Below are 16,519 nucleotides of genomic sequence, written 5' to 3'. Positions count from 1 at the left end.
TAACCAACACTAATTTCCACGCAGGGAAAACACACCAGCTCACATAAGTATTAGACACAAAACAAAGAACAAACACGCACAAAACCATGTGGGAACCAGAGGGTTAAATAGGGAAATAATATAATGTAATGGGAACCAAGTGTGTACAATCAAGACAAAACAAATGGAAAAAGAAACGTAGATCGGTGGCAGCTAGAAAGCCGGTGACGACGACCGTCGAACGCCACCCGAACAAGGAGAGGCACCCCCCCCCCCCGACACGCGGCTCCAGCAGTGCGCCGACACCGGCCTCGGGGACGACCCGGAGGACGAGGCGCAGGACGATCCGGGTGGAGATGGTGAAATTCCTGCAGTAAGGAAGGGTCCAGGATGTCCTCCACCGGCACCCAGCATCTCTCCTCCGGACCGTACCCCTCCCACTCCACGAGGTACTGAAGGCCCCTCGCCCGACGCCTTGAGTCCATGATGGCTCGTACAGTATACGCCGGGACCCCCTCGATGTCCAGAGGAGGCGGAGGAACCTCCCGCACCTCAGACTGCTGGAGCAGACCTGCCACCACCGGCCTGAGGAGAGACACATGGAACGAGGGGTTAATACGGTAACCTGTAACCTATAGCATACCTCGTTCTGTAACCTATAGCATACCTCGTTCAGTCTCCTCAGGACTTTAAATGGCCCCACAAACCGCGGACCCAGCTTCCGGCAGGGCAGGCGAAGGGGCAGGTTTCGGGTCGAGAGCCAGACCCGGTCCCCTGGGGCATACACCAGAGCCTTACTGCGGTGGCGGTCGGCGCTCGCCTTCTGTCGCCTGATGGCCCGTTGCAGGCGCACATGGGCAGCGTCCCATGTCTCCTCAGAGCGCCGAAACCATTCATCCACCGCCGGTGCCTCGATCTGGCTCTGATGCCACGGTGCCAGGACCGGCTAATACCCTAGTACACACTGAAACGGAGACATGTTAGTGGAGGAGTGGCGGAGGGAGTTTTGGGCCATCTCTGCCCAGGGGATGAAAGCAGCCCACTCCCCTGGCCAGTCCTGGCAATAGGACCGCAGAAACCTACCCACATCCTGGTTAACTCTCTCCACCTGCCCATTACTCTCGGGGTGAAAACCTGAGGTCAGGCTGACTGAGACCCCCAGACGTTCCATGAATGCCCTCCAGACCCTCGATGTGAACTGGGGACCCCGATCAGCAGACACTATATCCTCAGGCACCCCGTAGTGCCAGAAGACGTGGGTAAACAGGGCCTCCGCAGTCTGTAGGGCCATAGGGAGACCGGGCAAAGGAAGGAGACGGCAGGACTTAGAAAACCGATCCACAACGACCAGGATTGTGGTGTTACCTTGTGACGGAGGAAGATCCGTCACGAAGTCCACCGATAGGTGTGACCACGGCCGTTGTGGAACGGGTAGGGGTTGTAATTTCCCTCTGGGCAGGTGTCTAGGTGCCTTGCACTGGGTGCACACCGAGCAGGAGGAAACATAAACCCTCACGTCCTTAGCTAAAGTGGGCCACCAGTACTTCCCACTAAGACAGCGCACTGTCCGACCGATGCCAGGATGACCAGAGGTGGTTGATGTGTGGGCCCAACAGATCAATCGATCGTGGACATCAGACGGAACGTACAGACGCCCAACTGGACACTGGGTGGGAGTGGGCTCCGTACGTAACACCCGCTCGATGTCCGCGTCAACCTCCCATACCACCGGTGCCACCAGGCAAGAAGCCGGAAGTATGGGAGTGGGATCCGTGGACCGCTCCTCTGTGTCATACATCCGGGACAGTGTGTCTGCCTTAGCATTCTGGGAACCTGGTCTATAGGAAAGGGTGAAAACAAAACGGGTGAAAAACATGGCCCACCTTGCCTGGTGAGGGTTCAGTCTCCTCGCCGCCCGGATGTACTCCAGATTGCGGTGGTCAGTACAAATGAAGAAAGGGTGTTTATCCCCCTCAAGCCAATGCCTTCACACCTTCACAGCCCTGACAACAGCTAACAGCTCCCGGTCCCCCACATCATAGTTTCGCTCCGCCGGGCTGAGCTTCTTCGAAAAGAAAGCACAGGGGCGGAGCTTTGGTGGCGTACCCGAGCGCTGAGACAGCACAGCTCCTATCCCAGCCTCGGACGTGTCCATCTCTACTATGAATGCCAAGGAGGGATCAGGATGAGCCAGCACGGGAGCCGAGGTAAACAGAGCCTTCAGGTGACCAAAAGCCCTGTCCGCCCCAGCTGACCACTGCAGTCGCACCGGTCCCCCCTTCAGCAAGGAGGTAATGGGAGCCGCTACCTGACCAAAGCCCCGGATAAACCTCCGGTAGTAGTTGGCAAACCCTAAGAACCGCTGCACCTCCTTTACCTGGTTGGAGTCGACCAATTACGCACGGCTGAAATGCGGTCATTCTCCATCTCCACCCCTGACGCGGACAGGCGGTACCCTAGGAAGGAGACGGACTGTTGGAAGAACAGACATTTCTCAGCCTTGACGTACAGGTCATGCGCCAACAGTCAACCAAGCACCTTGCGCACCAGGGGCACATGCTCAGCGCGTGTAGCGGAGTATATTAGAATGTCATCTATATACACCACTACACCCTGCCCGTGCAGGTCCCTGAAAATCTCGAGGAGGCAGGTGAAGTGGAAGGCTGAATGTATCCCTGTCCCAGAGATTCGGAGACATATGTTTCCATAGCCGCCGTCTCCTCCTGAGACAGAAGATACACGTGACTCCTGGGAAGTGCTGCGCCTACCTGGAGATTTATCGCACAATCCCCCTGTCGATGGGGTGGTAGTTGAGTCGCCTTTTTTTTTACAGAAGGCGAGAGCCAAATCGGCATATTCGGGGGGAATGTGCATAGTGGAGACCTGGTTTGGATTCTCCACTGTAGCTGCACCTATGGAAACACCTACACACCTCCCTGAGCACTGACGTGACCATCCCTTGAGAGCCCTCTGTTGCCACGAAATAGTGGGGTCATGAGAGGCCAACCAGGGAAGCCCCAACACCACAGGAAACGCAGGAGAATCGATCAGGAAGAGACTAATTCTCTCCTCATGACCCTCCTGCGTTTTCATACATAGTGGAGCTGTGACCTCCCTAATCAGGCCCGACCCTAAAGGACGACTATCTAAGGCATGTACAGGGAAGGGCACATCAACAGGAACAATAGGGATCCCTAATCTACGTGCAAATGAACAGTCAATAAAGTTCCCAGCTGCGCCTGAATCTACTAGCGCCTGATGCTGGGAATGTGGGGAAAACTCAGGAAATTCTATGCATACACACATGTGCGCAACAGGGAGCTCTGGGTGAGTCGGATGCCTTCTCACCTGGGATGATCCACCAGTGCCCTGCCTGCTACTCTGCGGCCACAGTTGGTGCAGGAAACGGCCCCCCCTCCGGTCACCCTTAGAGCAGCACCTCCGAGCTCCATAGGGGTAGGGTCGTAGGTGCTGGGGGATGGAATGGATGGACCCTGACCCGGACGTCCGCGGGTGGCCATCAGTTTATCCAGCCGTATAGATAAATCCACCAGCTGGTCGAGGGTAAGGGTGGTGTCCCTGTATGCCAGCTCCCGACGAACGTCCTCACGTAGACTACACCGGTAATGGCCGATCAGGGCCCTCTCATTCCATCCCGCGCTGGCAGCCAAGGTCCTGCAAAGTCCTGTGCGCTCCTCTTCCCCTGTCTGAGGTGGAACAAGCGTTCCCCCGCCGCTCTCCCCTCATGTGGATGATCGAAGACCGCCCGGAAGCGGCGGGTGAAATCCTCATAGGGAACCAACGCTGCGTCTATTCCTCCCCATTCGGCGTTGGCCCACTCAAGCGCTCTCCCTGACAGACAGGAGATGAGGGCGGACACGCTCTCGTATCCCGAGGGAGCCAGGTGGATGGTCGCCAGGTAGAGCTCCACCTGGAGCAGGAACCCCTGGCACCCGGCAGCCGTCCCATCATATGCCCTCGGGAGCGAGAGCCGAATCCCACTGGGTCCAGGTGACGGAGGGGTGGACATCGGTGTGGGTTGATCTGAAGTTGATGGGGTTGTGGGAAAAACCCCTCTCTCCCATCGCTCCATGGTCTGCAACACGCGATCCATGGCTGTGCCAAGATTCTGGAGCATCGTCGCGTGCTGCTGGATGCGCTCCTCCACGGGTACCGGAGGACTGGATGCAGCTGCTGACTCCATATGTGGTGCGTGTTTCTGTCAAGTGTCAATGTGCAGCGGTAGGACGGAGTCAGGCGCAGGACACAGAACTGAGTAAACAACGTACTTTACTCTAAAAAATAACCAACACTAATTTCCACGCAGGGAAAACACACCAGCTCACATAAGTATTAGACACAAAACAAAGAACAAACACGCCCAAAACCATGTGGGAACCAGAGGGTTAAATAGGGAAATAATGTAATGGGAACCAGGTGTGTACAATAAAGACAACACAAATGGAAAAAGAAACGTAGATCGTGGCAGATGAAAGCCGGTGACGACGACCGCCGAACGCCTCCCGAACAAGGAGAGGCACCAACTTCGGCAGAAGTCTTAACAGCTATCTTAAAGTCAGTCACCAATGAGTGTATGCATCAGATCACTTGATATAAGAATTGCTTCTATTGAAAACAGAAAAGGAAGGAGTCACTCCCACTCCAACACCCCACCTGTCTGTCTGTAGGTCTCCAGGATCATCCGCACGCCCAGAGGGAATGCCCTTCTGGTAGGAGTTGGGGGATCAGGCAAGCAGAGCCTGACTAAACTGGCTTCCTTCATCGCCGGATACAAGACCTTTCAGATCACACTAACACGGTACAGACACAACCTCCAATGTCTATACTAGCATACTACTACATACTTCATACTAAGTAGTATGCTAGGAAGGGTATTGGAACAGACACACAGTCTCATACAGTCCCTTTACAACTGTAACAGGCATTTGTAATGTATTGAACGTTGCCATGCAGTTCTGTTGTCCTCCTGTAGATGCACAGTGACTCTGCCAATTTGTCTTTCCTCGATTCCTCACGTCCCCTATCCTTCACTATTTTGACACCTTCACTATCACCTGTAACAACCCTGTGTTCTGTCCTCAGTTCGTACAACACTGCTAACCTGATGGAGGATCTGAAGGGTCTGTACAGGACAGCAGGCCAGCAGGGAAAAGGCATCAGCTTCATCTTCACTGATAACGAGATCAAGGACGAGTCTTTCCTGGAGTACATGAATAATGTGCTATCGTCTGGAGAGGTCAGGACTCACATTGATCACATGTACACACACACATAGAGGGCACACATAAAGCATTAGAGCATTTTCAAGAAGTTGTGTCAATCTGTGTTTGAGATAAACAATTCTTGTACATTATAACTTGGATAACTGTTATATATTGTGCTGGTTTTTCATGTGTCAAACTTGTTTGCTCGAGATGAAATTGACGAGATCATCAGTGACCTCATACCAGTCATGAAAAGAGAGTTTCCTCGGCGACCACCGACCAATGAGAACCTCCATGACTACTTTATGAGCAGGGTCAGACAAAACCTTCACGTGGTTCTCTGCTTCTCTCCCGTGGGGGAAAAGTTCCGGAACAGAGCCCTGAAGTTCCCTGCCCTCATCTCCGGCTGCACCATGGACTGGTTCAGCCGCTGGCCCAAAGATGCTCTGATCGCAGGTGTGTATGTGTGTGTCCGTTTGTGTGTATGCATGTGTTTTTGTCTCTGTGTATGCGCACATACAGTATAAATCTATACTGCACATTTTAATAGTGATTTGCTTCAATCTCCAATCCGTTTACTCTCCAGTGTCAGAGCACTTCCTGTCCACCTATGACATCGACTGTTCGACCGTGGTGAAGGGGGAGGTGGTGCAGTGTATGGGCTCCTTCCAGGACGGCGTGTCAGAGAAGTGTGTAGATTACTTCCAGAGGTACCGCCGCGCCACACACGTCACTCCCAAGTCCTACCTCTCCTTCATCCAGGGATACAAGACCATCTATAAGGAGAAGCACTCCGAGGTGCAGACACTGGCACACAGGTAATTACGGTACTTCCTTACTTACTTAATGCTCTTCGTTACTATGTGGAACATACGGCTTCACAGTACACCATGGTCTAAAGAAATGGTAGTTGTTTATCACAGCATTTCTTATCTATTCTAATGCCGTGTGTCTATCACATGATTGAATAGAATACTAGTATTATATACGTAGTATTATATTCTATCTACCAATACATGGTGTCTACTATACTATATCGTGCTCTTAGCATTCTGCCTTTCAGTCATCCTTTTACTAATTAATATGTGTTCAAGAAAGATTAGACCAAACTTACCTGGTATACTTGTATAATAGAATGATTGTTGATCCCATTCTGTTTCCCCATCAGGATGAACACAGGTCTTCAGAAGCTGAAAGAGGCCTCTGTGTCTGTAGCATTACTCAGCAAAGAGCTGGAGGTCAAAGAGAAGGAGCTGCAGATCGCCAACGAGAAGGCAGACATGGTGTGTGTGTGTGTGTGTGTGTGTGTGTGTGTGTGTGTGTGTGTGTGTGCATTTGGTGTATGTTAGTCCTCTATCTCTTAATTCCCAGTCACAGACTTACCAAATACCAATACCAGAACTTTGAAGTGTACATATACTGAACAAAAATATAAACGCAACATGCAACAATTTCAAAGATTTTACTGAGTTACAGTTCATATAACCCCCCCCCCCCCTCAGACGATCCCGCAGGTGAAGAAGCTGGATATGGAGGTCCTGGGCTGGTGTGGTTACACGTGGTCTGCGATTGTGAGGCCGGTTGGACGTACTACCAAATTCTCTAAAACGACATTGGAGGCAGTTTATGGTAGAGAAATTAACATTACATTATTTGGCAACAGCTCTGGTGGACATTCCTGCAGTCAGCATGCAAGTTGCACACTCCCTCAAAACTTGAGACATTGGTGGCATTGTATTGTGTGACACAACTGCACATTTTAAAGTGGCTTTTTATTGTCCCCAGCATAAGGTGCACCTGTGTAAGGATCATGCTGTTTAATCAGCTTCTTGATATGCCACACCTGTCAGGTGGATGGATTATCTTGACAGACAAATGCTCACTAACAGGGATGTAAACAAAATTGTGCCCAAAATTTGAGAGAAATAAAGCTGGAAAATGTAGGATATTTTTTATTTCAGATCATAAAACATGGGACCAACACTATTCATGTTGCGTTTATATTTGTATTCAGTGTATAACGACATAATAACTCCACTCTTTGGAAAAGTGAAAAAAATAAAGTTGCTTTATGCAAACCAAAAGATGCACCTTGTGATGGTTTGTTGTGTCTCAGGTGTTGAAGGTGGTGACAGTGAAGGCCCAGGCAGCAGAGAAGGTCAAGGTGGAGGTCCAGAAGGTCAAGGATAAGGCCCAGGCCATAGTGGACAGCATCTCTGCTGACAAGGCCTTCGCTGAGGAGAAGCTGGAGGCTGCCAAGCCAGCCCTGGAGGAGGCAGAGGGGGCACTACAGGTCTGTTGGGAGGGGGCAGAGAGGGTGAGTGGGGGACAAGGGGGTTCTTCTGAGTAGCATCAGACCCAGTCATTGCTTCAAGTTCAGATCTCCAATTGTGTTTGGTGTGGCCCTCTCTGACCATGGATGCACTTGATTAAGCTGGAGTTTTTTAAGACAATTCCATTGGTTCCATTGTACCTGGAAAAATCAGATTTGACAAATTTATTTGACCCAATTCTTGTCCCTCAACGTCAGGGGTGGGCAACATACGAGCCCATTCATACTGGCCGAGGGGAGGTTTAAAATAAAATAAAAAATAAAATAGATATCTTGGGCTAAAAAAACACTTCAGGCCACTCTTGAATGTCGAAAGCTAGATAGAAAGTATGTAAAAAATATAATGGACCTTTATGTTTTCAAATAACTGCCCTTTTTCTGTGCCGCAAATTGCCCTCCTCTGAATTTTGAAATCCCGACGTGGCCCTCGAGCTGAAATGATTGCCCACCCCTGCTCAACGTGGTAGTTCTCTCTCTGTATATCTGGTGAGAATATTTAGTGAATGTTCCCTCAGTTACTTATGCAGTTGTATTCCTTCCTCCTGTATTCATCAGACCATCAAGCCGTCGGACATCGCCACGGTGCGGACCCTGGGTCGGCCTCCCCACCTCATCATGAGGATCATGGACTGTGTTCTGCTGCTGTTCCAGAGGAGGGTGAACACGGTGAAGATCGACCCGGAGAAGAACTGCACCATACCCTCCTGGCAGGAGTCCCTCAAACTCATGACTGCTGGGAACTTCCTGGGCAGTCTGCAGGTAGGAAACAGATGGCCAGCATCTAAGTAGTATTACTTAGATAAGCAAATTAAGTATTACAGTGTGCAGGTACGACATCTACACACTGTAACCAGACTACACTGTGCATTTCTACAGTAACATACTACACTATAGACACTATACTACAGGGACATATGACCAGGAAATCAACTCAGGCTCTGTTGTCTCTCTCTAACAGCAATTCCCCAAAGACAGTATCAATGAGGAGATGGTGGAACTACTGCTGCCTTACTTTGACATGCCAGACTACACCCTGGAGACGGCCAAGCGCGTGTGTGGAAACGTGGCTGGTCTGGCCTCCTGGACCAAAGCCATGGCCTCCTTCTTCTCCATCAACAAGGAGGTGCTCCCATTAAAGGTGGGTCTTCCAGGCAACCCCAGGCTAAATCAATTTCAGGGGTATTTCACGAATTTGGTCAAATCGCTCCATTGTGTAACACCACCCGTGTCTCTGATAACCTTTGACATGTGTACCACAAACTTGCTAATTCATTTCTTGTTTCCAGTACATTTTGTGTCCAGTTAATATTTGATACTGTACTTCCCTCTTAGGCAAACCTGGCAGGGCAGCAGAACCGGCTGGCCATAGCCAACATGGACCTGCAGACGGCCCAGGCAGAGCTGGATGACAAGCAGGCAGAGCTGGATGTGTTGCAAGCAGAGTATGAGAAGGCCATGATGGAGAAACAGGTACTGAACACCTCTCTTCTCATTGTCTTACATTAAAAAATAAATAAAAAATATTATGTTAAAAACATATATTCTCTCTCTCTCTGCCTCGCTCTCAGCTCTGTTGGAGGATGCTGAACGCTGCAGACACAAGATGCAGACAGCCTCTAGCCTCATCAGTGGTCTGGCTGGAGAGAAGGAGCGTTGGACAGGGCAGAGCAAAGAGTTTGCCGCCCAGACCAAGCGCCTTGTAGGTGGGTTCATTCAACCCTTTTTTCTCCGCCTTTTTTACAGTAATAACAGGGCTAACTTTCCCAAAAGCTTTGTATGACATTTTGTCCATTTCCCACAATTCTCTACATCTTATTTTTTTTGGGAAACGCTCTGAACCGGTTGCTACTGTACCATATTTTTCAATGTGTATTAGTATTTTATCTGTAGTTATGCTAAACAGTAGGATGAGGCGTGAACCAACCAATGTGTGCTTACTTCCTGGTTCAGGTGATGTCTTATTGGCCACAGCCTTTCTGTCCTACTCCGGCCCCTTCAACCAGGAGTTCCGGAACCTTCTCCTGACCGACTGGCAGAGGGAGATGAAGACCAGACGCATCCCGTTCGGGAACAACCTCAACCTGACCGAGATGCTGATCGACGCGCCCACGGTCAGCGAGTGGAACCTTCAGGGCCTGCCCAACGATGACCTATCCATCCAGAACGGGATCATCATCACCAAGGCCTCACGCTTCCCTCTCCTCATAGACCCTCAGACCCAGGGCAAGATCTGGATAAAAAATAAAGAATCCAGGAACGAGCTGCAGGTTGGGCAGCATTCATTTTCACACTATTGTCCTCCTTCTCTCACATAACTATGCCCTCCCATTGTCCAGCCGATAGATTTGGTATGTTTCCGAACAGCGGTTACACTAACCTTAGGCCTAACTAACATTTGGATCTGTCAGATCTTCCTTCTTGGTAAAGAAACTCTATGTAATGCTTCTTGGTTTAAAAAATAAAGTTTGCTTTTGTATGGTTCTGAACAGCGGTTATACTAACCTTAGGCCTAACCTTAACCCTAACCTTTAGATCTGGGGGATCTTCCTTCTTGGTAAAGAAACTCTGTGTAATGCTGTGTCAGTAATGAGACATTTTTGTGGTTCCCAGATCACATCCCTGAACCACAAGTACTTCAGGAACCACCTGGAGGACAGCCTGTCTCTGGGGCGCCCCCTACTGATCGAGGACGTAGGGGAAGAGCTGGACCCGGCACTGGACAATGTACTGGAGAAAAACTTCATCAAGACGGGCTCCACTTATAAGGTATGTACTATTATCCTAACCACATTGTCAATTATCACATTATCACATGAAACACATTATCATTATGGGGTTATTATCTCTGGGGCTATTCTCTCTAATCTAATACATTGAGAGCATAATTTGTCAAAATTGAGTTTTTACATAAGCTTGTTCGGTTCAATGTTCTCTACCTATATAGTACTCTAAATACCCCAATTCATGTTAAGTTCAAAAGAATACACAGCTGACACAATTCAAACCAATGAGGCTTCAGAATTTTAAAGCCAATTACCTCAGAATCATATTTTTGCAGATAGAACCTTATAGTCCCAAGCTCTCAACATTCATGTGGCCTATGTGTTTTATTTATCCTTATAACAGTCACTGCGGGCAAAAAGTTTGGTACGTTTTTCTGGTTGCAAACGACATCAGGAAAATATGTCATAATCCCGTTCAGCAGGATTGAACGTTTTGGAAAGTGGTAGAAATAGGCTACGTAGATCAAAGATGCCTCTGACATGTAGAATAAGGAATCACATCAGCTCTATTCATGGCATTTCTATCTGCAACGTTCAAGAATGTTTGGCAACTGAACATGGCCTTGGTCTGCTCAATCTGGACAATGACTTTTGTCACAATGGAGTGGTTTGTGAATGAATTCGGATGTAACCAGTGGAACCACATTGGCTTTCTCCCTTCATGACTGTCTTTCCCTCTTCCTGCACCAGGTGAAAGTGGGAGACAAGGAGGTGGATGTGATGAGGGGGTTCCGTCTTTATGTGACCACTAAGCTCCCCAACCCAGCATACACCCCAGAGATCAGCGCCCGCACCTCCATCATAGACTTCACTGTCACCATGAGGGGTCTGGAGGACCAGCTGCTGGGACGGGTCATCCTCACTGAGAAACAGGTCAGGAACCACGTCCAATCATATGCTTATGAAATCATGGAGAAAAACATTTGAATGTATCAATAAAAGGTCATTTTGTTCTAGTTGTTTAATAGTGAGCCTTTATTAGAATTGTACATAGTGACCGTGACCACCCATTTTGAAATGCACTGAATCAAATGAGCACAGTGCATGAACCCAGCCAGGTCTGTATCCAGACGGATTACCAGGACGTGTACTCCGAGCATGTGCATGTGCTGACCAACTGGCAAGTGTCTTCACTGACATTTTCAACATGTCCCTGACTGAGTCTGTAATACCAACATGTTTCAAGCAGACCACCATAGTCCCCGTGCCCAAGGACTCTAAGATAACCTGCCTATATGACTACCGACCCGTAGCACTGACGTCTGTAGCCATGAAGTGCTTTGAATGGCTGGTCATGGCTCACATCAACAGCATTATCCCAGAAACCCTAGACCCACTCCAATTTGCATACCGCCCCAACAGATCCACAGATGATGCAATCTCTATTGCACTCCACACTGCCCTTTCCCACCTGGACAAGAGGAACACCTACGTGAGAATGCTATTCATTGACTACAGCTCAGCATTCAACACCATAGTGCCCTCTAAGCTCATCACTAAGCTAAGGATCCTGGGACTAAACACCTCCCTCTGCAACTGGATCCTGGACTTCCTGACGGGCCGCCCCCCAGGTGGTAAGGGTAGGTAACAACACATCTGCCACACTGATCCTCAACACGGGGGCCCCCTCAGGGTGCGTGCTCAGTCCCCTCCTGTACTCTCTGTTCACCCATGACTGCATGGCCAGGCACGACTCCAACACCATCATTAAGTTTGCCGACGACATAACAGTGGTAGGCCTGATCACCGACAACGATGAGACAGCCTATAGGGAGGAGGTCAGAGACCTGGCCGTGTGGTGCCAGGACAACAACCTCTCCCTCAACGTGACCAAGACAAAGGAGATGATTGTGGACTACAGGGAAAAAAAAGAGGACTGAGCACGCCCCCATTCTCATCGACGGGGCTGTAGTGGAACAGGTTGAGAGCTTCAAGTTCCTTGGTGTCCACATCACCAACGAACTATCATGGTCCAAACACACCAAGACAGTCGTGAAGAGGGCACGACAAAGCCTATTCCCCCTCAGGAGACTGAAAAGATTTGGCATGGGTCCTCAGATCCTCAAAAAAATTCTACAGCTGCACCATCGAGAGCATCCTGACTGGTTGCATCACCGCCTGGTATGGCAACTGCTTGGCCTCCGACCGCAAGGCACTACAGAGGGTAGTGTGTACGGCCCAGTACATCACTGGGGCCAAGCTTCCTGCCATCCAGGACCTCTATACCAGGCGGTGTCAGAGGAAGGCCCTCAAAATTGTCAAAGACTCCAGCCACCCTAGTCATAGACTGTTCTCCCTGCTACCGGTACCGGAGTGCCAAGTCTAGGTCCAAAAGACTTCTCAACAGCTTCTACCCCCAAGCCATAAGACTCTTGAACAGCTAATCATGGCTACCCGGACTATTTGCACTGCCCCCCCACCCCATCCTTTTTACGCTGCTGCTACTCTGTTAATTATTTATGCATAGTCACTTTAACTCTACCCACATGTACATATTACTTCAACTATCTCAACTAGCCGGTGCCCCCGCACATTGACTCTGCACCGGTAACCCCCTTGTATATATAGCCTCCCTACTGTTATTTTATTTTACTTCTGCTCTTTTTTTCTCAACACTTTTTTGTTGTTTTATTTTTACTTTTTTTGTTAAAAGTAAATGCACTGTTGGTTAAGGGCTGTAAGTAAGCATTTCACTGTAATGTCTGCACCTGTTGTATTCGGCGCATGTGACCAATAAAATTTGATTTGATTTGATTTGATATGACCTGAAAAATCAATGTCTGTCTTGTTGTTGGTGGAGAAGGAGCATACGGACCTGCTGGAGGATGTGACGGCCATCAAGAACATTAGTGTCTGTGTCTGAACAGTGTTCTTATCTATCCCTGTTATATCTAGGAGTTGGAGAAGGAGCGCACTGACCTGCTGGAAGATGTAACGGCCAACAAGAGGAAGATGAAAGAGCTGGAGGACAACCTGCTGTATCGTCTGACCTCTACCCAGAGTTCCCTGGTGGATGACGAGAGCCTCATCATCGTCCTGGGCAACACCAAGCGCACCGCCGAGGACGTCACACAGAAACTACAGATTGCAGCCGAGACCGAGATCCAGATCAACACTGCTAGAGAGGAGTACAGACCTGGTGAGTTGGTTGTACTGTGGTTATGGTAGAATTATTCTCGGTACAGACCTGGTAAGTTTGTTGTACTGTGGTTAGGGTAGAGTTATTCTCGGTACAGACCTGGTGAGTTGGTTGTACTGTGGATAGGGTAGAGTTATTCTCGGTACAGACCTGGGGAGTTGGTTGTACTGTGGTTAGGGTAGAGTTATTCTCGGTACAGACCTGGTGAGTTGGTTGTACTGTGGTTATGGTAGAATTATTCTCGGTACAGACCTGGTAAGTTTGTTGTACTGTGGTTAGGGTAGAGTTATTCTCGGTACAGACCTGGTGAGTTGGTTGTACTGTGGATAGGGTAGAGTTATTCTCGGTACAGACCTGGGGAGTTGGTTGTACTGTGGATAGGGTAGAGTTATTCTCGGTACAGACCTGGTGAGTTGGTTGTACTGTGGTTATGGTAGAATTATTCTCGGTACAGACCTGGTAAGTTTGTTGTACTGTGGTTAGGGTAGAGTTATTCTCGGTACAGACCTGGTGAGTTGGTTGTACTGTGGATAGGGTAGAGTTATTCTCGGTACAGACCTGGGGAGTTGGTTGTACTGTGGTTAGGGTAGAATTATTCTCGGTACAGACCTGGTAAGTTGGTTGTTCTGTGGTTAGGGTAGAGTTATTCTCGGTACAGACCTGGTGAGTTGGTTGTACTGTGGTTAGGGTAGAGTTATTCTCTGTACAGACCTGGTGAGTTGGGTGGGTTGTACTGTACCAGTTTGTTTTAGGGTAAGGGTTAACCCTAACCAATCACAGTGCTCTGGTGGATAGCAACTGGCACCACCTTGTGTTGACTGTTCTTCAGGAGCAATCTATTCCTCACACTTTTCAAGTGGCAAGTTTGTTTGAGCAGAGTTGAATGTATGATAATATAGAATGAACGTTGTCTGTCACTCACTGTCTGCCTGTTGTGTGTTATTGTGCTGCTACAGTGGCCACCAGAGGCAGCATCCTGTACTTCCTCATCACTGAGATGTCCATGGTTAACGTCATGTACCAAACGTCACTACGACAGTTCTTGGGAATCTTTGACCTCTCTCTGGCCAGGTACAGTAGTAATACACTTTTTCTTATACAGAATACCATACATTTGTATTTATGTATTTCATTTTAATTATTAGTCCTCAGTGGTTCAGTCATTTTGTGTAACCATTGAATTGAATGAATATATAATCAATGATTTGTGAATTGATAAGTTACACTGGGGGATTTGTGGTTTTGCAAAGTATTTTGTATAGTTGTAGGAGTCGTCTGATTCTTGAAGTATAATATATGAAACCATAGCAACAGTTATATTTGAATGTTAACATAATAACCACCACACTATGCCTTCTCTGAACAGATCAATCAAAAGTCCAATTACCAGCAAGCGAATAGCGAACATCATTGAGCACATGACCTTCGAGGTGCACAAGTACGCAGCCAGGGGTCTGTATGAGGAGCACAAATTCCTGTTTACCCTCCTGCTGACGCTGAAGATCGACATGCAGAGTAACCGTGTGAAACACGATGAGTTCCTCACCCTCATTAAAGGTGGGAAACAAACTCCATCCTCCAATTAATTCCACCAATCTGTAGTCCACAGTTAATTCAGTCATTGCTGAAAATGTTGAATACCAAAATATTGTTCATTGCTCACAGACCATTGACTTGGAAGGAACCTCCTCTATCTGTCCTATGCAGGAGGTGCCTCTCTGGATCTGAAGGCTTGCCCCCATAAGCCTGCCAAGTGGATCTTAGACATGACTTGGCTCAATCTGGTTGAGCTCAGCAAACTGTGGCAGTTCTCTGATATCCTTGATCAGGTGTGTTCCCCATGCAGTGTTTTCTTACACTGCCACTTCATGTTGTCACACTAATACCCTCCCTCAATAAGTTTGTTTCATGCCCCCCCCCCACCACAGTAAACAACCCTATTCATTGTAATGCTCCTCTGTGATTACAGTGCTCCTTTTACTCCTCTGAGCTCTGTCAAATATGGCATTGAACTGAGCTGTGTGTGTGTCTGTGTGTGTCCAGATCTGTCGTAATGAGAAGCAGTGGAAGGCATGGTTTGATAAGGAGGCCCCTGAGGAGGAGGGGATCCCTAATGCCTATGACCAGACCCTGGACTGTTTCCACCGCCTGCTGCTCATATGCTCCTGGTGCCCAGACAGGACCATCGCACAGGTACACCTGTACCTCTCATTGAATGATTCAATCAATCAATTCATTAATCAATCCAAGACATAATACTTTATGAAATGCTTTTTGGTATTTTCATCAAAGCTTTGGACTGAGTTTTGAGTATTTTTACTGCATATTGCTTGAATCTAGTAGCAGGTGACTTTTTAACTAATGCTTTACCTGTTGTCCTCCAGGCCCGTAAGTACATAATGGACTCGATGGGAGAGAAGTATGCAGAAGGAGTAATCCTGGACCTGGAGAAGACATGGGAGGAGTCAGACCCCCAGACCCCGCTCATCTGCTTCCTGTCCATGGGCTCAGACCCCACCGACTCCATCATCGTCCTGGGGAAGAGGCTGAAGATAGAGACGCGCTATGTCTCCATGGGCCAGGGACAGGAGGTCCACGCACGCAAGCTGCTCCAGCAGACCATGGCCAACGTGAGTCCTAAACACAGCATTATAGTACACACTGACTGGACTCCTAACAGTCAAGTTATAATTATCCTCGTCCCCAGGCTATTGCGCTTAGTGAGGAAGTCTGGTACGCGAGACTAACTTATTAGGAATCAGCGTTCTGCCATGAATTGTGGTCCATGCCATCTCATTTGTAATCAAATTGGGAATTAAAATTGGGATAGGGATGGAATGTGAATTGAAATTGCCCATAGTGTTAATGAAAATGGATGTGATTGATTTAGACTGTATTAGACTGTATATTAGACTGGATTAGAATGGATTAAAAATTAAATGGACTAACACCACATGCATCTCCCTCACATTATTAATTGAATTATATAATTAAGGTAGTAAATAATTACTCTCCCAATATGGACAATAACGTATGTATGACATAATGTTCTATTCTATTC

General features: G+C 48.4%; 1 protein-coding gene across 1 annotated transcript in view; it reads left to right on the top strand.

Annotated features, from left to right (window-relative positions):
• The window catches only part of LOC121586238 (dynein axonemal heavy chain 5-like), a 79,955-nt gene that overhangs the window by 59,438 nt on the left and 3,998 nt on the right, over positions 1 to 16,519 (top strand). Inside the window, 19 exon segments of the mRNA XM_045226272.1 lie at positions 4,668 to 4,798; positions 5,083 to 5,236; positions 5,393 to 5,660; positions 5,791 to 6,022; positions 6,373 to 6,487; positions 7,321 to 7,497; positions 8,092 to 8,295; positions 8,495 to 8,674; positions 8,869 to 9,005; positions 9,103 to 9,239; positions 9,487 to 9,803; positions 10,147 to 10,302; positions 11,010 to 11,192; positions 13,215 to 13,458; positions 14,415 to 14,529; positions 14,825 to 15,015; positions 15,166 to 15,287; positions 15,502 to 15,651; positions 15,843 to 16,088. Coding sequence (XP_045082207.1) covers positions 4,668 to 4,798; positions 5,083 to 5,236; positions 5,393 to 5,660; positions 5,791 to 6,022; positions 6,373 to 6,487; positions 7,321 to 7,497; positions 8,092 to 8,295; positions 8,495 to 8,674; positions 8,869 to 9,005; positions 9,103 to 9,239; positions 9,487 to 9,803; positions 10,147 to 10,302; positions 11,010 to 11,192; positions 13,215 to 13,458; positions 14,415 to 14,529; positions 14,825 to 15,015; positions 15,166 to 15,287; positions 15,502 to 15,651; positions 15,843 to 16,088 — 3,459 coding nt within the window.

The sequence above is a fragment of the Coregonus clupeaformis genome, chromosome 17, assembly GCF_020615455.1.
Source record: "Coregonus clupeaformis isolate EN_2021a chromosome 17, ASM2061545v1, whole genome shotgun sequence".
Taxonomy (NCBI): Eukaryota; Metazoa; Chordata; class Actinopteri; order Salmoniformes; family Salmonidae; genus Coregonus; species Coregonus clupeaformis.
The sequence above is the reverse complement of the archived record's forward strand: the minus strand, read 5'-3'. Positions and strand labels throughout refer to the sequence as shown.